The 25,034-nt window shown below is 44.5% G+C and overlaps 1 protein-coding gene across 1 annotated transcript; it reads right to left on the reverse strand.

Annotated features, from left to right (window-relative positions):
• Window positions 1-208: 208 nt before the first annotated feature.
• LOC112242311 (probable global transcription activator SNF2L2) lies at window positions 209-7,515 on the reverse strand. The gene is made up of 6 exons (XM_042302518.1): window positions 6,875-7,515; window positions 3,672-3,901; window positions 3,127-3,232; window positions 1,548-1,649; window positions 1,247-1,385; window positions 209-965 (listed from the first exon to the last, which is right to left on the reverse strand). Exons 1-6 carry the CDS (start codon window positions 7,040-7,042, stop codon window positions 826-828), a joined length of 885 nt encoding a protein of 294 aa, XP_042158452.1. The 5' UTR covers window positions 7,043-7,515; the 3' UTR covers window positions 209-825.
• Between the last annotated feature and the right edge of the window lie 17,519 nt (window positions 7,516-25,034).

A 25,034-nucleotide genomic window follows, 5' to 3' on the forward strand; every position in this document is an offset into this window, starting at 1 on the left:
TGGAAGATCTATTTCCTCCTTGTTTGTCACCTGGGACTTGGCAGTTGCCACTCTAAACCAAACTGAAAAAATGAAAAATAACACAAGAAGCCCATGAGTATACAATATAAAACTTACAGCTGAAACAGTACAACTTTATCTGTTTACATCTGCTAACTAAGTATGAAATCAATGTTGGTGGTAAGGTCATTCAGAACACACAATATTGTTCAAATACAATTCTCCCATTTGGAGTTTTATTACAGAATCATATTTCATTTTAAATCCACACATTTTGAGATTTGAAACAATCCAGTAGTGTCCATCCTAGTCATATTGAAGATCTGACCAACCATTTTCTGCCATCTCCCACACCTGTAACACAACATATATTGATGTCATCAACATGCGCCACTCTCTGAGGGCGGTCTCCATCTTAGCAGAAATACATCATCATGCTCCAAGACGTATGAAGGCATTTCACACATACAGTAATAACATTTTCAAATACAAAAACAATTCATGAAAAAAGAGGGTGGAGATAACCTCTGGTTAAGCATTAAGGATACACACAATAGCCTCCATATGAGGACCAAGAGAGCAACACCATAAAATCCCAAAGAACAAAAAGGCAAAATAATAGTAAAGAGACATGAAAGTTTAAGGCTGCATGAATTACTTGAGGACCAACATCATTAGGTATGTAAATTCCTTTCTTTGAGTAGCCTTCTTGACTTGAGATGAGACAAATCTTTATCAAGGTGAGAACTAATAAGCTGCATTGCAAAAACAGTGACAGCGGAGAGAAAAGAAAGAGGATAAATGAACTAGCATTGGTCCTCCAGGTCAACCCTCATCTTTAGCTGTATTGTCCTCCAGATCCTCATCGCTGTCTACATCACTGTAGACTGTCTTCTTGACCTTCATCTTTCTGCTCCGCTCTTCTTTCTTCATCCTCTGTTTCACCTGCTTTGTCACCGTTTTCACTGAAAAGAGGAACAACATATCGTATATCCTTTTTATAATGACAACCATATAATAGTTTGTTCTGTCATTGATCTTTGAGAAAATAAATCCTTTCAAGCTATTCAAAAAATCTAAATAATTATAATGCTTGATAAGACTCACAATGGTTTGGGTGTGTAAAAGTGAAAATTATCTTCTCATTGTTAACTGAACTGCATCATCTTGATCTTACTATTGGGGTTTTAAAAGAATATGTCATTCAAACAGTTTATTTTGAGATCACAAAGGCCGGGTCTCTCACCTTCTGATGAACCAAACTGATTGTCTCGACCTCCATCGTCACAGATGGCAGTGCTGTCCTTTTTCTCCTCATCGTCAATGACGATCCTCTGTCGTGCACTCTCAAAAACAGACTTGAGAACGATTGAGTCCTCAAATATCTAAAGCAAACACACACATATAACATAACATGAACCAAATTAGCCACCGAATTAGCCTCTCACAATCAAGAGCTGGTGGCATCATGGCATGTGGATTTCATGTAGAAACGGTAGGCAGTGGTGTGAACTCCAGCAGGCCTAGATCACATCCCTGAGGCAAACCTGAGATCCCTCCAAGTTGAAGGTCTGGGCATTGTGACACAGCAGTATGATGTCCTTCTCCAGATCTCCCACACTCCGGTACTTGTGATTGCGCACACGCTCCTACAAAAAAACACACATGGACACATAAATACAATGCACATTATACTGAACAAAAATATAAATGCAACATGCAACAATTTCAAAGATGTTACTGTTCATATAAGGAAATCAGTCAATTGAAATAAATGCATTAGGCCATAATCTATGAATTTCATATGACTGGGAATACAGATATGCATCTGTTAGTTACAGATACCTTTTATTTTTAAAGGTAGGGGCGTGGATCAGAAAACCAGTCAGTATCTGGTGTGACCACCATTTGCATCATGCAGCGCAACACATCTCCTTCACATAGAGTTGATCTGGCTGTTGATTGTGGCCTGTGGAATGGTGTCCCTCCCTTCTTCAGTGGCTGTGCGATGCTGCTGGATATACACGTCGTACACGTCGATCCAGAGCGTCCCAAACATGCTCAGTGAGTGACATGTCTAGTGAGTATGCAGGCCATTTTCAGCTTCCAGGAATTGTGTACAGATACTTGCAACATGGGGGCCGTACATTATCATGCTGAAACATGAGGTGATGGTGGCGGATGAATGGCACGACAACGGGCCTCAGAATCTCGTCATGGTATCTCTTGCATTCAATTTGTCATTGATAACATGCAATTGTGTTCATTGTCTGTAGCTTATTCCTGCACATACCATAACCCCACTCCCACCATGGGGCACTCTGTTCACAACGTTGACATCAGCAAACCACTCGCCCACACAACTCTATACACTGGTCTGCAGTAGTGAGGCTGGTTGGACGTACTACAAAATTCTCTAAAACGAAGTTGGAGGCAGCTTATGGTAGAGAAATTAACATGAAATTCTCTGGCAACAGCTCTGGTGGACATTCCTGCAGTTAGCATGCCAATTGCACGCTCTCTCAAAACTTGAGACATCTGTGGCATTGTGTACATTTTATAGTGGCCTTTTATTGTCCCAAGCACAAGGTGCACCTTCGTAGTAATCGTGCTGTTTAATCAGCTTCTTGATATGCCACTCCTGTCTGATTATCTTGGAAAATGAGAACTGTTCACTAATAAGGAAATAAACACATTTGTGCACCAAATTTGAGAGAAATAAGCTTTTTGTGAGTATGGAACATTTTTGGGATATTTTATATCAGCTCATGAAACATGGGACCAACACTTTACATGTTGCATTTATATTTTTGTTCAGTATTATACCTGAAGTCAACATCAACAGAAAGGTTTGCTCGGATGATGCTGGGAAATGCTGTATATTAATTTGTTAATGACAACCACAGGGTTGTGGAAGGACAGTTAGACAGATGAAAGGTTAGCGCTTTCATCTATGATGTATGTGGGAAGATTTGGGGGAAGAGCAGATCAGTTGGTGGGTTAGTGGTGAGCCACCAGTAGGCTGAAAGGCTGAGAGTTGGTGCTGAGCTGAATTGGTATGTGGGAAGATTTGGGTGGGTTGGTGCTGTGCCTATAGATGCAGTGTAGATGGTCCGCAGAGCCTACCCTGATCCTCCTGAAGTCCACAGGCTTGCGGATCAACTCGTAGTACTCTGGCACCTCCTTCCTAGAAGGCAGCTGGACAAAGCCTTTGCTGATCTGACGGCCCAACCTGGAATTAGTATGCACAGGCACTGTTACCAACCAAGTATTTGAATACTTAAGAATAGTATTTGTTTTATTTCAAATGCTTTGAGCGTTTGATTGAGACTCCCTGGAGTGGCAGATTGGCCAGATTTAGTTCCATTGTTCCAGGCAAGTCTAATCAAGTGCAATTAAAGAATTTGAAAGAAAACATGCTATTTTAGAAGTCAGGGCTGGTCCTCTCTGTCTAATCATTTCTGCAACACAATGCTCACACTGTGAAATAGAGGCACAAAATATAAGTAATTCATGTCTAACCATTCCCTACATGGTCTGACATCAAACACCATTGCCCTTCATATCTACACATCGCTAATAAGTAGTTAATTAATATTGTGTGGATATAATTGCATTACCCATTAATACATAATTACCACAGCGCCCCCAATTCTCCCTGGTAATCTCACCCGTCTTTGTAGTTGATAACCATGTCCACCAGTGTGTTAAGCTGCTTGGTGAGCTCGGGAGGGTTGGGGGGCAGTTTCTTTGCCGGAGGTCGACCTCTGCGTTTCTTGACCTTTTCACCTCCAGCCTCCTGGCCGGAGTCTCGGGACTCAGAGTCTTTGTCGCCATGGTGATCACCTTTCCGTTTCTTTAGGCTGATGTCCTCCTCCATGTCCTCCAAGGCCCCGTTCTCCTCCACATGGGGGGAGGTCAAGGAGGAGGAAGAAAAGAAGGGGAGGGGATTTGTTTGTTTATTTGGATCTCAATTAGCTGTTACTTAAGGAACATCTACACTTCCTGGGAACCACAAAGGATGGATATAGGAATGCACAAGCTTCTGGAAGTGGGAAAGGGGATACCTAGAAAGTTGCATGACTGAATGCATTTAACTGAAATGTTATTCGACATTTAACCCAAGCCGTCTGAATCAAACCGGTGCAGTGTGTAGCCTTGATCGATGTCATCGGTGGCCGGGGAGCTGCTGTTGTTGGGGGTTAATTGCCTTGCTCGAGGGCAGAACAGCAGATTTCTCCACATTGCCGGCACAGGGATTTGAACCATCAACCTTCCGGTTACTGGCCCAACGCTCTTAAGCGCTAGGCTACCTGCCGCCCACCTCTAGGCTACCTGCTGCCTGGAATATACAGTACATTAACAAATATTTGAGTGGAGAGAGAATTTACACACATTAATCAGGGTTGTGTACAAGTTATCTTCTTATTCAAGAGGAGAAAGATTGGCCCAATAAAATGTAAATGCAATAGGACCAAATTTGGATTTGGAAATAAGTTTGGGGATGGGATAAGAAACAACTGTGCTCTTGACAGTGATTTGACCCCTGTAACTCCTGTCAGCTACACTCCTGACAGTTTAGTGGTTCTTAAATAGCTGTTCAATTGATCTCCTCTCTGAAGAAAGTCTAGCAGTTAGATGACTTAACGATTTAGACAGTCAAGTTTGACCTTGAAAAACAATTCAACAGCCTCTTCAAAAAACGATTTCAAAGAATGAACTAAATGTGCATAGATTATTGATTTCACTATTAAATTATTCATTAACCTAGAGTTGATGTCTGCACCCCACAGAAATCACATTAGCATAATTGAAAAATCCCCATAGAACTCAATCTGTTTACGCTAGATATATGTTTTTTGCATGTGCTCTTCCCCTTCCCAGGAGACATCCCAAAAATCGGTCTTCTCACGGAAATGTCTGCAGCCTCTGAACGGTTTGGCCTACAAACTAATATGACCCCTCTGGAAAGATAGGACCCTTACAAGTCATTACCGAAGATCTGCTCATTTCTGTCTGTAGCGTCCGAACAGTTTGGTCTATACACTAATATGACCCCACCATGGAAAGGTGGGACTCAAACGAACACATGTTTTGCTCTAGGACACCCACAAGCCTCACAAGACTTGGTTGAAGGCAGCCTGGCACCAGTTTTAAAAAATGAATGTACGCATATATGGAAGTACTTTAGTGCCTAAAAAAAAAGGGTTATATACAGGTCAGTTTCTTTGTGAGAAGGTGTTAACTGTGGAAGGTGTAAACCCATGTTCTCAGTTAGCCAATGTTATGTAAATGTTGTTATGTAAATGCTGTTATGTAAAATCTGCCTTGGTCCCAAGTCAAAGCAGGTCCACTGAGGCCATGGCCCAGGAACCAGGAACCAGGCCGTGGAGGTGGAAACACTAAAGTCTGAGGCAAAACAATGGGGTAAATCCTCAGTGGAGATTCCCCATGGTGGTGTCTATCTTATTTTAATCTCTCATAGCTGCAAATGTCTGCAGTAAGCAACTGCTGTATTTTACACAAAGGCAATTAAAGTAGACGTATGCAGGGAGAGAGGGGAGAGAGAGAGAGAGAGAGAGAGGAGAGAGAGAGAGAGAGAGAGGGAGAGAGGGGGAGGGGAGAGAGAGAGAGAGGGAGGGAGGGAGGGAGGGAGGGAGGGAGGGAGGGAGGGAGGGAGGGAGGGAGGGAGGGAGGGAGGGAGGGAGGGAGGGAGGGAGGGAGGGAGGGAGGGAGGGAGGGAGGGAGGGAGGGAGGGAGAAAGGGGGCGTGAAAGAGAGAGAGGGTGTGAATATGTGTTCACATTCAGCAGAGACTGAGGAATGCACTCCAATCTGAACGGAATATTGATGTATGAACCATACAGAAATGCAGCCAAAATAGTGCACACCCACGTCATATTATATTGTATTAGAATGTGAAAATCTACAAGGAAACAGAGATGAAAGTGCATGCAACTGTATATTTAAATAAATATGTAATCTGTGCTTATGAATGCATATACGATCAGTCAACCCTCTCCCTCTCACCATAAACACAGACACACACAGAGAAACACACCCTGGGGGACCATATCGAAAGTGGCCTAATAACCATCATCAATGACGAAGGATCTGTATGACATTACCAACGGTGGATATGCATGAGCACTTCCACACACGTACACTAATAAACACTTGCACACACACACACAGTGAAAGCGAGAAAAGCATGAACAAAAGAGAATGATCGAGCGCAAAAATAACAGTAAAAAGGACAACAAAAGACATCATGCGGATAATCGGTCAGGTTATCATTTAAGGTTATCATTATAAAGCCTTCTCTACAGGGCTACAGTGGAATGCAATGGGATACAGAGTAATCCTAAAAGACGGATAAAACAGCTAAACACCCTGTGTGTGTGTGTGTGTGTGTGTGTGTGTGTGTGTGTGTGTGTGTGTGTGTGTGTGTGTGTGTGTGTGTGTGTGTGTGTGTGTGTGTGTGTGTGTGTGTGTGTGTGTGTGTGTGTGTGTGTGTGTGTGTGCGTGTGTGTGCGTGTGTGTGCGTGTGTGCGTGTGTGTGTTGCTCTATGCTTGTACCATCATCACCAAACAAGCCTGCCTCTTCCTTCCCCTCCTCGACTGGCAGACGATACCCCCTCATCTGTTACAGCTCACACCTACACACTCACTTCCTCTCCCGCTCACACAGACACTGCAGACACTTACACAGACAGACAGACACTCACACACATGCTCTCTCTCTCTCCTGTCTCCCTCTCTCCCTCTGTGCCGGTCTGTGCGATGCAGCCTGGCTGAATCCTATCCTCAGAATAAATAGAGGAAGCGAGGGCGAATGAATGAAGACAATGAAAGAAGGAAGGACGAATATTTACCTGGCTGCAGTCTGCAGTCTGACTCTGTGGATCAGAATGGGTTGTAGCTGGATGGGCTGCGGCTGCAGCTGGAGGGGAGAGAATTAGCAAGCCAGCATAGCGGCGAGCTGCTAGCCTCTTCATCAGCTGATCACTCGAAAAGCAGAAACCCAGAAGGGGGGCAAGCATGCAGGAGTAAAAGAAAAGCGCTAGGTTTTCATACACAAATCAACGGGTAGCTGAGCGGGGGAAAATAACATGTGATAATAGTAGTAGTCATCTGTCTCTGACTCTGTGTGGCAGGCAGGCTGCAGTAGGCAGCTCTCCCTCTCCTCTCCCCTCTGCTGCAGTCTCATTCCTCTCAGTAAGGCCCCAAGCTCGTCTGCCTCTGCATGTTTTAATATCGACTGTTGCCAGACGCTTTTTTTCCCCCGATCCTGTTAAAGTTATCGGGTCCATTTTTTTTTCATGAACGATTTTTGCATTACATTTCAGCATGTGGGGATTAGAGTCTGTGTGGAGGCTGAGTGTGTGGTCGGGGGAGGGGTGGTCTATAATGTGCATGTTACACACACATGGCTCAGTCTGAACACAAATTATTCAAGCTCAGTGCTGCCACGATGATGTCATGCTGGTGGTAATTCAAGGTTTTAGGTCATGTCGTGTGTGTGTGTGTGTGTGTGTGTGTGTGTGTGTGTGTGTGTGTGTGTGTGTGTGTGTGTGTGTGTGTGTGTGTAGACACAATTCATTCCAGACATTCTGAAGCTCTGATTCAGGGACTCCACTAGGAAACCTGATGCCAACCAGAGATGGGCAGTATTCATGTTACATGTATTTGAATATGTATTTCAACTACTTCTGAGTATTTTGTCATTTGTATTGCACTGGGCTGAACTACACTCCAATGTATTTTCTAACAAGATACATTCGAGAGCTGTAATTTGTATTTTCAAAATACAAATTACTTTTCTAAAATATATATATATATTTATATATATATATATATATATATATATATATATATATATATAATATTTTAGAATATATATATATAGTGGTTTTCACAATTTTGTGGCACCTTTTCACCCTTTATTGGTATCAAAAGTCTACGGTGTGACACTATGGTGTGATAAGAGTGTAACGGATGTGAAACGGCTAGCTTAGTTAGCTAGCTTTAAATAGCGTTTCAATCGGTGACGTCACTTGCTCTGAGACCTTGAAGTAGTAGTTCCCCTTGCTCTGCAAGGGCCGTGGCTTTTGTGGAGCGATAGGTAACGATGCTTCGTGGGTGACTGTTGTTGATGTGTGCAGAGGGTCCCTGGTTCGCGCCCGGGAATGGGCGAGGGGACGGTCTAAAGTTATACTGTTACAAGAGCATCTGCTCAATAAAATAATATAAATGTAAACTCAGCAAAAAAAGAAACGCCCCTTGTTCAGGACCCTGTCTTTCAAAGATAATTTGTAAAAATCCCAAAAACTTCACAGATCTTCATTGTAAAGGGTTTAAACACTGTTTCACATGCTTGTTCAATAAACCATAAACAATTAATGAACATGCACCTGTGGAACGGTCATTAAGACATGAACAGCTTACAGACGGCAGGCAATTAAGGTCACAGTTCTGAAAACTTAGGACACTAAAGAGGCCTTTCTACTGAATCTGAAAAAACCCAAAAGAAAGATGCCCAGGGTCTCTGCTCATCTGTGTGAATGTGCCTTAGGCATGCTGCAAGGAGGCATGAAGACTGCAGATGTGGCCAGGGCAATAAATTGCAATGTCCGTACTGTGAGACGCCTAAGACCGCGCTACAGGGAGACAGGACAGACAGCTGATCGTCCTTGCAGTGGCAGACCACTTGAAACAACACCTGCACAGGATCGGTACATCCGAACATTACACCTGTGGGACAGGTACAGGATGGCAACAACAACTTCCCGTGGTTACACCAGAAACGCACAATCGCTCCATCTGTTATGCTCGTTGATGGAAGTATCGGACCAAGATGCAGAGTGGTAGGCGTACATCTTAATTTTATTCAATGATAACTGAAAAAACAACAAATACAAACTAAACGTAACGTTTAGTAGGGCTAAACCGCACAGTACCAAAACAAGATCCCACAAACAACAGGTGGGAAAAGGCTGCCTAAATATGATACTCAATCAGAGTCAATGATAGACAGTTGCCTCTGATTGGGAACCATACCAGGCCAACATAGAAATACAAAAAACTAGAGTACCCACCCTAGTCACACCCTGACCTAACCAAAATAGAGAATAAAAAGGCTCTCTAAGGTCAGGGCTTGACAGTACCCCCCCCCCCAAAAGGTGCGGACTCAGGGCCGCAAAACCTGACTCTATGGGGGAGGGTCCGGGTGGGCATCTAGCCTCGGTGGCGGCTCCGGTTCGGGACTTAGACCCTGCTCAGCTCGCGGATCCCTCCGCTTCCGTGGAACCAGACCATGGATCGTCACCGGATGCTCCGGACAGTGAATCGTAGCCGGAGGAACCGGACCGTAGATCGTCGCCGGGGACTCCGGACTGTGGATCATCGCCTGGGGACTCCGGACCGTGGATGGTCGCCGGGAACTCTGGACTGTGGATGGTCGCCGGAGGAACCAGACCATGGATCATCGCCGGGGGCTCCGGACTGGGAACCCCCGCTGGAGGCTCCGGACTGGGAACCGTCGCTGGAGGCTCCGGACCTTGGATCGTCTCTAGAGGCTCCGGGCCATGGATCACCACTGGAGGCTCCGGGCCATGGATCATCACTGGAGGCTCCGGGCCATGGATCATCACTGGAGGCTTCGGGCCATGGATCATCACTGGAGGCCTGGTGCGTGGAGCTGGCACAGGACGTACCGGGCTGGGGAGACGCACTGGAGGCAGGGTGCATGAAGACGGCACAGGATATACTGAACCGTGGAGGCGCACTGGAGGTCTGAATCGTAGAGCTGGCACAACGCGTCCTGGACAAATGACCACCTTCTCACAGCAAGTGTGGGGAGCTGGCACAGGACACACTGGGCTGTGAAGGCGCACTTGGGACACAGTGCGTAGAGTCGGTGCAGGATATACTGGACCGTGGATGCGCACTGGAGGTCTGGAGCGTAGAGCTGGCACAACGCATCCTGGGCAAATGACCATCTTCGCACGGCAAGTGCGCGGAGCTGGCACAGGGCTGTGAAGGCATGGATATACTGGACCCAAGAGGCGTACTGGAGACCAGTAGCGCTGAGCTGGCACAACCCGTCCTGGACAGATACCCACTTTAGCACGACAAATGCGGGGAGCTGGCACAGAACGCACCGGGCTGTGGAGGCGCACTGGAGACACGGTGCGTAGAACCGCAAAACATGGCTCCTGAACTGTGACCAACTCCACACAGTGAGTACAGGGAGTTGGTTCTGGTTCCCAACTTGGCTCCGCCAACCACCCCGTGTGCCTTCCCCCCAAAAATGTTTTGAGGCTGCCTCTCGGGCTTCCGTCGTGGCAGCAAACCTTGTGTCGTCGTTGTTGTTCCTTCTTTGCCTCCGCCTGCTTCCATGGCAGGCTTCTGTCTCCTGTGATGATTTCGTCCCACGTCCAGGATGTCCTCCACTCCTGGCTTTCCTCCCAGGCCCAGGATCCCTGCTCCTCCTCGGCACGCTGCTTGGTCCGTGGGTGGTGGGATCTTCTGTTATGCTCGTTGATGGAAGGATTGGATCAAGGTGCAGCGTGGTAGGCATACATCTTAATTTTATTCAATGAACACCGAAAAAACAACAATTACAAACTAAACGTAAAGTTTAGTAGGGCTAAACAGCACAGTACCAAACCAAGATCTCACAAACAACAGGTGGGAAAAGGCTGCCTAAATATGATCCCCAATCAGAGACAACGATAGACAGCTGCCTCTGATTGGGAACCATACCAGGCCAACATAGAAATACAAAAAACTAGAGTACCCACCCTAGTCACACCCTGACATAACCAAAATAGAGAAATAAAAAGGCTCTCTAGGTCAGGGCGTGACACCATCAGTGCTCAGACTATCCACAATAGGCTGAGAGAGGCTGGACTGAGGGCCTCACCAGACATCACCAGCAACAACGTCACCTATGGGCACAAACCCACCGTCGCTGGATCAGACAGGACTGGCAAAAAGTGATCTTCACTGACGAGTCGCGGTTTTGTTTCACCTGGGGTGATGGTCGGATTCACGCTTTTTTGTCGAAGGAATGAGCGTTACACCGAGGCCTGTACTCTGGAGCGGGATCAATTTAGAGGAGGAGGGTCCGTCATGGTCTGGGGCGGTGTGTCACAGCATCATCGGAATGAGCTTGTTGTAATTGCTGGCAATCTCAACGCTGTGCATTACTGTGAAGACATCCTCCTCCCTCATGTGGTACCCGTCGTGCAGGCTCATCCTGACATGACCCTCCAGCATGACAATGCCACCAGCCATACTGCTCATTCTGTGCATGATTTCCTGCAAGACAGGATTGTCAGTGTTCTGCCATGGCCAGCGAAGAGCCCGGATATCAATCACATTGAGCATGTCTGGGACCTGTTGGATTGGAGGGTGAGGGCTAGAGCCATTCCCCCCAGAAATGTCCAGGAACTTGCAGGTGACTTGGTGGAAGAGTGGAGTAACATCTCACAACAAGAACTGGCAAATCTGGTGCAGTCCATGAGGGGGAGATGCACTGCAGTACTTAATGCAGCTGGTGGCCACACCAGATACTGACTGTTACTTTTTATTTTGACACCCGTTTGTTCAGGGACTCATTATTCAATTTCTGTTATTCACATGTCTGTGGAACTTGTTCAGTTTATGTCTCTGTTGTTGAATCTTATGTTCATACAAATATTTACACATGATAAGTTTTCTGAAAATAAACACAGTTTACATTAGCTGAGTTTATAAGTAAAAATGGACAGTTGCAAAGCATTCTGAGTATTATTGTAATGAGCTCTACCCTGTAACACGGCCAATTATAATACCCAGTGTGCTTTGTGGTTCATTTTGGTATGTTCACTTTCACATTTCGGTCATTTAGCAGACACTCTTATCCAGAATGACTTACAGTCAGTGCATTCAACTGACATAGCTAAACAACAACATATCACAGTTATAGCAAGTAAGAAGTTTTTGTAACCATTGGTGAGAATGTTGTTTTTGTTCGGGCAGACTACTTGCAAATTCATTTCTGTATTTTAAAATGCAAGTATATGCATTTTGAAATGTATTTATTAAAATAAAATTATTTTTTAAACATTGATCTTTATGATATTATTATATTGTAGGTTGTAATTTCAACAACAAAAAACAAAAACAAAAAAACTGGGGTTGGTGAACCATTTACATAAAACTGGGGTTGGTGAACCATTTACATAAAACTGGGGTTGGTGAACCATTTACATAAAACTGGGGTTGGTGAACCATTTACATAAAACTGGGGTTGGTGAACCATTTACATAAAACTGGGGTTGGTGAACCATTTACATAAAACTGGGGTTGGTGAACCATTTACATAAAACTGGGGTTGCTGAACCATTTACATAAAACTGGGGTTGGTGAACCATTTACATAAAACTGGGGTTGGTGAACCATTTACATACAACTGAAATTACCTATGAAGCATTCTGAAAGACCTTGACTAGGGACCTGTTGATATGAATTCAGCAAAGTATGTCAGACATGTTCTAATGGAAAGATTAATATTTGAATTGGACTTGTTTGATTACATTTGTACTTACAATTTTCTGCATGATCTTCATCCTACTCATTGTCCTCGAGTCTCCTGTCCCAGGAATTTTCTGCTATTCCAGCCATGTCCAGGCATACTGTCTGTGTCTGTCCTGCATAGAACATGACATCATTCGGCCAATACGCCACTTCAGGCTAATGGTCTTATTATTGCTCCATCTTGAAATTACATTTTTTTTGTGGTAATAATCCCTCATGGTCCTGCCCTCACCATGGCAACAGGGGCGATTAAATAGGAAAAAGAAAAACCTCTTGGTTGGACCTTTGATGTTAGCGAGACGATCAATATCAAATCAATGTTGTGAAGAGTTGATTTTATTTGCAAATATTGATTTGGATGTATGAGTAACAGTGTCTAGACATGTTCATTCCTTTGAGACAGAAATATAATTTTATTTTCATCTCCCCCAAGAATGCTACTTGCTCAAAACATAATTTCTGCTGCTGCTTGTTACCATAGCAACAGCACATTTTGATGGTGGACCTCAAAGGCAGTTATGCTTCTGTATTCCATCACTGACTTGGGGAATCACACAAAAAATCTAATCATCAAATCTAATTATATTTGTCACATGCGCCAAATACAAAGAGTTTTTTTAAAATCTAGTAAAAATAGCAACATGACAGGAATAAAATACATAAGAATGGAGTTATATCCCAGTTGGCATACGATGTGATAAAGACGTATTTTACTGGTTGATATCTGGTCAGAACGTTTTACAACCAGATTGTGGATTAAAGGATTAAAGATGGTGCCGGAGGGGATGGCTGCCATTTTATCGGCTCTTAACCAACTGTGCTATTTTGTTTGTTTTTTAGCATTGTTTGTAACTTGTTTTATACATAATGTTGCTGCTACTGTCTCTAATGACTGAAAACAGCTTCTGGACATCAGAACTGCGATTGCTCACCTCAGATTAGACAAAGTTTTTCTTCAATGACTTGGACTGGAGGGATATACTACAAACACCTGACCAGACCCAGATCCCCGTCATTCGATGGAGAAGGAAACGGAGATTTTGCAGAAAAAAAACAGGGTGTCTTGTTAGGATCAGGTGACGAGTGGCTAATCTGCCTTTGCCTTCCGTCCTGCTAGCTAACGTTCAATCGCTGTAAAATAAATGGGTCGAACTGAAAGCACCTATATCCTGCCTACGGGACATTAAAAACTGTAAAATCTTAAGTTTCACCGAGTCGTGGCTGAATGATGACATTAAGAACATACAGCTGGCGGGTAATGCACTCTATCGGCAGGATAGAACAGCAGCCTCTGGTAAAACACAGGGCGGGGGCCTATGCATATATGTAAACAACAGCAGTATCTCATGATAAGCTGTAGACCACACTATCTACCTAGAGAGTTTTCATCTGTATTTTTCGTAACTGTCTACATACCACCAAGGACCAATGCTGGCACTAAAACCTCACTCAATGAGCTGTATACTGCCATAAGCAAACAGGAAAACACTCATCCAGAGGTGGCACTCCTAGTGGCCGGGACTTTGATGCAAGGAAAGTTTAATCAGTTTTCCTAATTTCAATCAGCATGTTAATGTGCAACCAGAGGGAAAACAATTCTAGACCACCTTTACTCCACACACAGAGACATGTACAAAGCTCTTCCTCCCCCTCCATTTGGCAAATTTGACCATAATTCTATCCTTCTGATTCCTGCTTCCAAGCAAATATTAAAGCAGGAAGCACCAGTCACTCGGTCTATAAAAGATGGTCAGATGAAGCTAATGCTAAACTATAGGACTGTTTTGCTAGTACAGACTGGAATATGTTCTTCCGATGGCATTGAGGAGAACACCACATCAGTCACTGGCTTTATCAATAAGTGCATTGAGGGCGTCGTCCCCACAGTGACTGTACATACATACCCCAACCAGAAGCCATGGATTACAGGCAACATTCACACTGAGCTAAAGAGTAGAGCTGCCGCTTTCAAGGTGCGGGACTCTAACCCGGAAGCTTTAAAAAATCCTGCTATGCCCTCCGACGAACCATCAAACAGGCAAAGCGTCAATACAGAACTAAGATCGAATCGTACTACACCAGTTCCGATGTGGCAGGGCTTACAAACTATTACAGACTATAAAGGGAAGCACAGCCGAGAGCTGCCCGTTGACACGAGCCTACCAGACAAGCTAAATCACTTCTATGCTCGCTTTGAGGCAAATAACACTGAAACATGCATGAGAGCATCAGCTGTTCCGGATGAATGCGTGATCACGCCCTCCGCAGCCGATGTCAAATCAAATCAAATCAAATGTATTTATATAGCCCTTCGTACATCAGCTGATATCTCAAAGTGCTGTACAGAAACCCAGCCTAAAACCCCAAACAGCAAGCAATGCAAGTGTAGAAGCACGGTGACTAGGAAAAACTCCCTAGATAGGCCCAGCATGGTCAAATAATAATAATCACAGGCAGAACAGTTGAAACTGGAGGTGGACTGGGGACAGCAAGGAGTCATCATATCAGGTAGACCTGAGGCATGGTCCTAGGGCTCAGGTCCTCCAAGAGAGAGAAAGAAAGAGAGAAAGAGAGAATTAGAGAGAGCATACTTAAATTCACACAGGACAACGGATAGGACAGGAGAAGTACTCCAGATATAACAAATTGACCCTAGCCCCCCGACACATAAACTACTGCAGCATAAATACCGGAGGCTGAGACAGGAGGGGTCAGGAGACACTGTGGCCCCATCCAATGACACCCCCGGACAGGGCCAAACAGGAAGGATGTGAATAACACCTTTAAACAGGTCAACATTCACAAGGCCGCAGAGCCAGATGGATTACCAGGACGTGTACTCCGAGCATGCGCTGACCAACTCGCAAGTGTCTTCACTGACATTTTCAACCTCTTCCTGTCTGAGTCATTAATACCAACATGTTTCAAGCAGACCACCATAGTCCCTGTGCCCAAGAAAGTGAAGGTAACCTGCCGAAATGACTACCGACCCATAGCACTCACATCTGTAGCCATGAAATGCTTTGAAAGGCTGGTCATGGATCACATCAATATCATTATCCCAGAAACCCTAGACCCACTCCAATTTGCATACCACACCAACAGATCCACATCTGTGGATCACAGATGATGCAGTCTCTATTGCACTCCACACTGCCCTTTCACAGCTGGACAAAAGGAACACCTATGTGAGAATTCATTGATTACAGTTCAGCGTTCAACACCATAGTGCCCTCAAAGCTCATCACTAAGCTAAGGACCCTGGGACTAAACACCTCCCTCTGCAGCTGTATCCTGGACTTCCTGACGGACCGCCCCCAGGTAGTAAGGGTAGGTAACAACATATCCGCCACGCTGATCCTCAACACGGGGGGCCCTCAGGGGTGCGTGCTCAGTCCCCTCCTGTACTCGCTGTTCCCTCATGACTGCACGGCCAGGCACGACTCCAACACCATGATTAAGTTTGCTGATGGCACAATAGTGGTAGGCCTGATCACCGACAACGATAAAACAGCCTATAGGGAGGAGATCAGAGACCAGACCGTGTGGTGCAAGGACAACAACCTCTCCCTTAACGTGATCAAGACAAAGGAGATGATTGTGGAGTACAGGAAAAGGAGGGCCGAGCACGCCCCCATTCTCATCGACTGGGCTGTAGTGGAGCAGGTTGAGCGCTTCAAGTTCCTTGTTGTCCACATCACCAACAAACTAACATGGTCCAAGCAGTCATGAAGAGGGCATGACAAAACCTATTCCACCTCAAGAGACTGAAAAGATTTGGCATGGGTCTTTAGATCCTCAAAAGGTTTTACAACTGCACCATCGAGAGCATCCTGGCGGGTTGCATCACTGCCTGGTGTGGCAACTGCTCGGCCTCCGACCGCAAGGCTCTACAGAGGGTAGTGCGTACGGCCCAGTACATCACTGGCTCCAAGCTTCCTGCCATTCAGGACCTCTATATCAGGTGGTGTCAGAGGAAGGCCCTAAAAATTGTCAAAGACTCCAGCCACCCTAGTCATAGACTGTTCTCTCTGCTACCGCACGGCAAGCGGTACCGAAGCGCCAAGTCTAGGTCCAAGAGGTTTCTAAACAGCGTCTACCCCCAAGCCATGAGACTCCTGAACATCTAATCAAATGGCTACACAGACTATTTGCAAAGCCCCCCCCCTTCTACGCTGCTGCTACTCTCTGTTATTATCTATGCATTTTTTCATTGCAAGATGGCATAGCAGTCGGACGTATGTTTTCTCTTGTCTCGTCTTCTCCTTTAAATATCGATTTCTTCCTCGTTTTTTAGTATATATTTTGTATATATTTTAATCTCACTTTCCATCTACGGACTGAATATAGTCTCTCCTGCAACCCGCCTCACCCAATGTGGTACGGATCTGCTATTTTCATACTTTAGAACCAGAACCCCCATCAGAAGCTAGCCAGCAAACTAGCTACTAGCTAGTAGTCAGTTAACCACTGCTAGCGGTCTTCACCGTTAACTCGGACACCAGCAAGCCTCAGCTCAGTCAATACCTGCCAGTCTGCACAGCGCGATATCAACCCAGAGCATATCGGACTGCTTTTTCTCTTCCACATCTCTGGATTCCTAACGCAACCTCTGAACCTTTACACCGGGACATCGCAGCTAGCTAGCTGCAATCCGAGTGGCTACTCCTGGCTAATGTCTCTGTCCAGAAGAAAGCACCAGTTAGCCTTGAGCTAGCCTCGAGCTAGGCCCATCTCCCGGCTAGCTGAAGAGGTCCACCAGCCAAGTCTTGGGCTACAATACCTCTTTTGCCAATTGGCCTGAACCCTTTACTGCAGACACGGAGACCCGCCGCTCCATCACGACTGGTCTGTCGACGTAATCGTCTGAGGTGGTTTCAACAGGCTCTTCCGTTGCGACGTCCCCAGAGGCCCATCTGCTAGCACTAGCCCGCTAGCTGTCTGAATCGCCGTGTCTCCAGCTCGCCTAGCGTAGTAGTGACTACTGAATCGGCTCCGTGACTCATTGGACCCTATGATCACTCGCCACATGCCTCTTCCTAATGTCAATATGCCTTGTCTATTGCTGTTTTGGTTAGTGATCATTGTCTTATCTCACTGTAGAGCCCCCAGCCCTGCCCAATATGCCTTAGATAGCCCTTTTGTTCCACCCCTCACACATGCGCTGACCTCACCTGGCTTAAACTGGTGCCTCTAGAGACTAAACCTCTCTCATCGTCACTCAATGCCTAGGTTTACCTCCACTGTACTCACATCCTACCATACACTTGTCTGTACATTATGCCTTGAATCTATTCTTCCACGCCCAGAAATCTGATCCTTTTACTCTCTGTTCCGAATGCACTAGACAACCAGTTCTTATAACCTTTAGCCGTACCCTTATCCTACTCATCCTCTGTTCCTCTGGTGATGTATAGGTTAACCCCTGCAGCCCCATCACCACTCCCATTCCCCAGTCACTCTCATTTGTTGACTTCTGTAACCGTAAAAGCCTTGGTTTCATGCATGTTAACATTAGAAGCGTGTGTTTTATTCACTGCATTAGCACACTCCGCCAATCCGGATGTCTTAGCCGTGTATGAATCCTATCTTAGGAAGGCCACCAAAAATCCAGAAATGTTCAACCCCAACTGCAACATTTTCCGACAAGATAGAACTGCCAAAGGGGTTGGAGTTGCAATCTACTGCAGAGATAGCCTGCAGAGTTCTGTCATACTATCCAGGTTTGTGCCCAAACAATTCGAGCTTCTACTTTTAATAATCCACCTTTCCAGAAACAAGTCTCTCACCGTTGCAGCTTGTTATAGACCCCCCTCAGCCCCTAGCTGTGCCCTGGACACCAAATGTGAATATGATTGCCCCCCATCTATTTTCAGAGTTCGTACTGTTAGGTTGACCTAAACTGGGTTATGCTTAATTAACACACCGCCGTCCTACAATCTAAGCTAGATGCCCTCAATCACACACAAATTATCAAGGAATCTACCAGGTACAACCCTAAATCAGTAACCTTGGGCTGACCAACTTGCCCTCTAAATACACATCTGCTGTATTCAACCAGGATTTCAGCGATCACTGCCTCATTGTCTGCATCTGTAATGGGTCCGTGGTCAAATGACCACCCCTCATCACTGTCAAACGCTCCCTAAAACACTTCAGCAAGCAGGCCAATCTAATCAACCTGGCCTGGGTATCCTGGGAGGATATTGACTTTATACCGTCAGTAGAGGTTGCTGTTTAAAAGTGCTTTCCTCACCATCTTAAATAAGCATGCCCCATTCAAAAAATGTAGAACTAAGAACAGATATAGCCCTTGGTTCACCCCAGACTTGACTACCCTTGAACAGCACAATAACATCCTGTGGCGTCCTGCACTAGCATGGAATAGCCCACGCGATATGCAACTTCTCAGGGAAGTCAGGAACCAATATACACAGTCAGTTAGGAAAGCTAAAAATAGCATTTTCAAACAGAAATTTGCATCCTGTAGCACTAATTCCAAAACGTTTTGGGACACTAAAGTCCATGGAGAATAAGAGCACCTCCTTCCAGCTGCCCACTGAGGCTAGGAAATACTGTCACCACCAGTAAATAAATCTATGATAATCAATCATTTCAGTAAGCTTTTTTTTTTACGGCTGGCCATGCCTTCCACCTGGCTACCTCTACCCAACACCTCTGCACCCCCTGCAGCAACTTGCCCAAGCCCCCCCCCCCCTGCAAAATCTGGATCCCTACAAATCAGCTGGGCTAGACAATCTGGACCATCTCTTTCTAAAATTATCCACTGAAATTGTTGCAACCCCTATTACTAGCCTGTTCAACCTCTTTCGTATCGTCTGAGATCCCCAAAGATTGGAAAGCTGCCTCAGTCATCCCCCTCTTCAAAGGGGGAGACACTCTAGACCCAAACTGTTATAGACCTCTATCCATCCTGCCCTGCCTAATCTAAAATTTTTGAAAGCCAAGTTAACAGATCACCGACCATTTCGAATCACACCGTACCTTCTCCACTATGTAATCTGGTTTCCGAGCTGGTTATGGGTGCACCTCAGCCACGCTCAAGGTCCTAAAAGATATCATAACCGCCATCGATAAAAGACAATACTGTGCAGCCGTATTCATCAACCTGGCCAAGGCTTTCGACTCTGTCAATCACCGCATTCTTATCGGCAGACTAAATAGCCTTGGTTTCTCAAATGACTGCCTCGCCTGGTTCATCAACGACTTCTCAGATAGAGTTCAGTGTGTCAAATCGGAGGGCCTGTTGTCTGGACCTCTGGCAGTCTCTATGAGGGTTCTATTCTCGGGCCGACACTTTTCTCTGTATATATCAATGATGTCGCTCTTGCTGCTGGTGATTCTCCGATCCACCTCTATGAAGAAGACACCGTTCTGTATACATCTGGCCCTTCTTTGGACACGGTGTTAACAAACCTCCAAACGAGCTTCAATGCCATACAAAACTCCTTCGTGGCCTCCAACTGCTTTTAAATGCTAGTAAAACTAAATGCATGCTCTTCAACCGATTGCTGCCCGCACCGGCCCGCCCGTCTAGCATCACTACTGTGGACAGTTCTGACTTAGAATATGTAGACAACTACAAATACCTAGGTGTCTGGTTAGACTGTAAACTCTCCTTCCAGACTCACATTAAGCATCTCCAATCCAAAATTAAATCTAGAATCTGCTTCCTATTTCGCAACAAAGCCTCCCTCACTCATGCTGCCAAACATATCCTCGTAAAACTGACTATCCTACCGATCCTTGACTTCGGAGATGCCATTTACAAAATAGCCTCAAACACTCTACTAAGCAAATTGGATGTAGTCTATCACAGTGCCATCCTTTTTGTCACCAAAGCCCCATATACTACCCACCACTGCAACCTGTATGCTCTCATTAACTGGCCCTTGCTACAGATTCGTCGCCAAACCCACTGGCTCCAGGTCATCTACAAGTCTTTGCTAGGTAAAGCCCCACCTTATCTCAGCTCACTGGTCACCATAGTAACACCCACCCGTAGCACGCTCCAGCAGGTATATTTCACTGGTCATCCCCAAAGCCAACACTTCCTTTGGCCACCTTTCCTTCCAGTTCTCTGCTTCCAATGACTGGAACGAATTGCAAAAATCACTGAAGCTGGAGTCTTATATCTCCCTCTCTAACTTTAAGCATCAGCTGTCAGAGCAGCTTACTGTACCTGTACACAGCCAGTCTGTAAACAGCACACCCAACTACCTCATCCCCAAATTGTTATTTATTTTATTGCTCTTTTGCACCCCGGTATCTCTACTTGCACATCATCATCTGCAAATCTATCACTAGAGTGTTAATGATAAATTGTAATTATTTCACCTCTATGGCCTATTTATTGCTTTACCTCCCTACTCTTCTACATTTGCACACACTGTACATTGATTTTTTTATATTGTGTTAATGACTGTACGTTTATTTATGTGTAACTCTGTGTTTTTGTTTTTGTCGCACTGCTTTGCTTCATCTTGGCCAGGTCGCAGTTGTAAATGAGAACTTGTTCTCAACTAGCCTACCTGGTTAAATAAAGGTGAAGCAAATGAAAATACAAATAGTCACTTTAATAACTCTACCTACATGTACCTCAATTACCTCGACACCGGTGCCCCACACATTGACTCTGTACAGGTACCCCCTGTATATAGCCTCCACATTGACTCTGTACCGTAACACCCTGTATATAGCCTCCACATTGACTCTGTACCGGTACCCCCTGTATATAGCCTCCACATTGACTCTGTACCGTAACACCCTGTATAAAGCCCCCACATTGACTCTGTACCGTAACACCCTTCATGTAGCCTCCACATTGACTCTGTACCGGTACCCCCTGTATATAGCCTCCACATTGACTCTGTACCGTAACACCCTGTATATAGCCTCCACATTGGCTCTGTACCGTAACACCCTGTATATAGCCTCCACATTGACTCTGTACCGTAACACCCTGTATAAAGCCTCCACATTGACTCTGTACCGGTACCCCCTGTATATAGCCTCCACATTGACTCTGTACCGTAACACCCTGTATAAAGCCTCCACATTGACTCTGTACCGGTACCCCCTGTATATAGCCTCCACATTGACTCTGTACCGTAACACCCTGTATATAGCCTCCACATTGACTCTGTACCGGTACCCCCTGTATATAGCCTCCACATTGACTCTGTACCGTAACACCCTGTATATAGCCTCCACATTGACTCTGTACCGTAACACCCTGTATATAGCCTCCACATTGACTCTGTACCGTAACACCCTGTATATAGCCTCCACATTGACTCTGTACCGTAACACCCTGTATATAGCCTCCACATTGACTCTGTACCGTAACACCCTGTATATAGCCTCCACATTGACTCTGTACCGGTACCCCTGTATATAGCCTCCACATTGACTCTGTACCGTAACACCCTGTGTATAGCCTCCACTTTGACTCTGTACCGTAACACCCTGTATATAGCCTCCACATTGACTCTGTACCGTAACACCCTGTATATAGCCTCCGCATTGACTCTGTACCGTAACACCCTGTATATAGCCTCCACATTGACTCTGTACCGTAACACCCTGTATATAGCCCCGCTATTGTTTTTTTTATGCTGCTCTTTAATTATTTGTTATTCTTATCCCGTGCTTTTTTTTAAATAAACTGCATTGTTGGTTAAGGGCTTGTTAGTAAGAATTTCACTGTAAGGTCTACACCTGTCTACACATGTATTAGGCACATGTGACAATTTGATTTGTACAATTTGATTTGAATAAAATACGTATTTTTCATGAAGTCTTTTGGGTTGATATCTAGTTTTTGGTTTAAATCTGATTGAACTACTGACCAGTTATCGAAATGCTACTCAATTAATAAACACCAATCTATATAAACATGTGCATAGTGTTTGTGGGCATCATTACAGTTTTTAAAATTGGAGTAATATTCTTTTTTCATCAGGTTTTGCCTGGTTCAGCTTAGCACTCTTGGCAAACAACAGCTGGCAGAGTGCACCAAAGCGGCTTTGGGTCTCGTGGCATAGTGTACCCAGTCAACACGCTGGGCTCGGGCCTATTCCGTTTGAGACTCGGGGGACTCAGCATGGACTCGGATTCAGAGTAGCTTAATGCCGGCCGAGCTCTTCCCAAGTCCGGCAGATCATATTACTATGGGCTATGGCTAATGGTACTCGGGCTGAGTCAACTTCAGCTTATCTGTCCCGATTAAAATTTTCAGGAGTAGGGTCATTTGAGGTTTTTATTCGGCAGGTGATGTAATACCAAAGAAATTTGATATATTTCACTTCCTAGTCATCAAATTTGCTAGATCATTAAAAGCAAAAATGTGTGACAGTCTCTGCAGTCCTATAGCTATCGAAGATGGTCCCTAATTTAGAGAATCTCTGATGCTATAAATGCTTTCACTTTTACTACATCTTGCTGGGTGTGTCGGCTGCACATTTTGTATGTTGCACTGAATGTTGTTTCGATGTTCGATTATGACCAACTCAATTATGACTAACTAAATAACACGTAGGCCTGTCTTTCATTTCAAAATCCTACTATAATCCACCAGGATTTACAAAACCCAATTTTTATCGCATTTATTTCCATCAATAATATGTCCAAAATTATAGCACCTGAATTTAACACTGAAAATATGACTATTATATTTTCCCTTAAAGATTTTAAGCAATTAACATAAAGTGTGCAGTAATCTAATTTTAATTTCAGTATCTAAATAAGGAGGTAGGCATATCAGTTCCAGATAAAACTAGGATTAACACTCCATACAACACTCCATACTGCAGTTGGGAAAGAGCGGTCAACACTCCATACTGCAGTTGGGACAGAGCGGTCAACACTCCATACTGCAGTTGGGACAGAGCAGTCAACACTCTATACTGCAGTTGGGACAGAGCACTGGGTATGCTACCCAAAAACAGAGCTGGAAAATGTCAGTTTCTCAAAATTGACACAAAACATTTGAAAATATTTGACTGCTAAGTGGTAGTCAGTGTTCTCCTGCACTGTTTTACTTTTGTAAGTAAAGCAGTGGTTTGTTCAGTAGAAGAATGTCAAGGAAATATTTGCTAGCTAGCTAATGTTAGCTCTATGGCTAATCCTTCATGGACATTGTAAGTTCTCATTTTTACCTGTTGTAGCCATTGGTTTTAGCTAGGTAGCTAACATTTTGACATTTTGATATCTGTTTAATTAATGACAGTAAATGTGTGTGAGAGAGAGAGATGATACCCTTAGAAAACATTGTAATGTCAACATTGTCATGCTAGCTGTATGTGTGCATGTGTGTGTTCTGTGAGAGAGAGAGGGGTAGAAATTATCAATCATTTATAGGAAAGATTGTCATCATGTCAACATGCTAGCTGTGTGTGTGTGAGAGAGAGAAAGAGATTGAGAGAGAGAAGGTTGATAAATACACATATAAGAAACATTAATATTGTTTGTGCGTGTGTGTGTGTGTAAGAGAGACATTGTGAGCTAGCCTAATTCTTGAAATGTGGAACCCCCCCCAACATGGGTGTGAATTTGTTCCTGATTCATCAGGGATCGTTGTATTTTTGTGTATCTTGTATTTGACAGTACAACACATTTAGTCTGTCCCTGCTCCCCCTCAACACTAATTCTAACGTTACAACTCTCAACTGCCTTACTCAATTCTTGATTCTCTTCTTTTGCAGGAATCTTCTAACTTGGATGGAAGGAAGGAGGATGGAACAAAAGGGAAGGAGTACAGAAGTTATCCAGCCTGCTGACTAAGAAATGGAAATAGACAGAAAGATAGAGAGCCTATGTTTTGCTATCTCTCTCTGTATGTCTGCAGAGTCAACATAGTCAATGACAAGTTTTTCATATTCTAGAGAAAACAGACAATTTCCAATGCATTTAGTTTTGTGGATTGGCACATATTTCAGACATACACAGAGTGAACAAAACCTTAAGAACACCTGCTCTTTCCATGACAAAGACCGACCAGGTGAGAGCGATGATCCCTTATTGATGTCACTTGTTAAATCCACACTCCATGCCCCGATGAATTCAGGCTGTTCAGATGTTTGGTATACTCAGTGTATATGATATATTACTCCGAATATCACACATGGAAATTTCCTATGGCCGGATATGGACTCATTCGATATCCTATTTTCTCTCTTCATGTTGACAAATACTGACTGTTTACAACATCGCATATCTGTGTTTTCTCAGTATTCAATATGTTAAGCTATATTAATTCCAGATAGGCCTATGTTTGTCTTGGCTGAGGTCCATATCAGGATCTTGATATGCTTTTTGATATGGTGAAAATAAGGACGATATCAGATGCATGAGTTTTCCGCACATGCTCAATAACTTGACAAATATGAAATAGATATTTATTTGATGTAAAAATCTTTCCCTCAGGAT

This window comes from Oncorhynchus tshawytscha, linkage group LG20 (genome assembly GCF_018296145.1).
Source record: "Oncorhynchus tshawytscha isolate Ot180627B linkage group LG20, Otsh_v2.0, whole genome shotgun sequence".
NCBI classification, from domain to species: domain Eukaryota; kingdom Metazoa; phylum Chordata; class Actinopteri; order Salmoniformes; family Salmonidae; genus Oncorhynchus; species Oncorhynchus tshawytscha.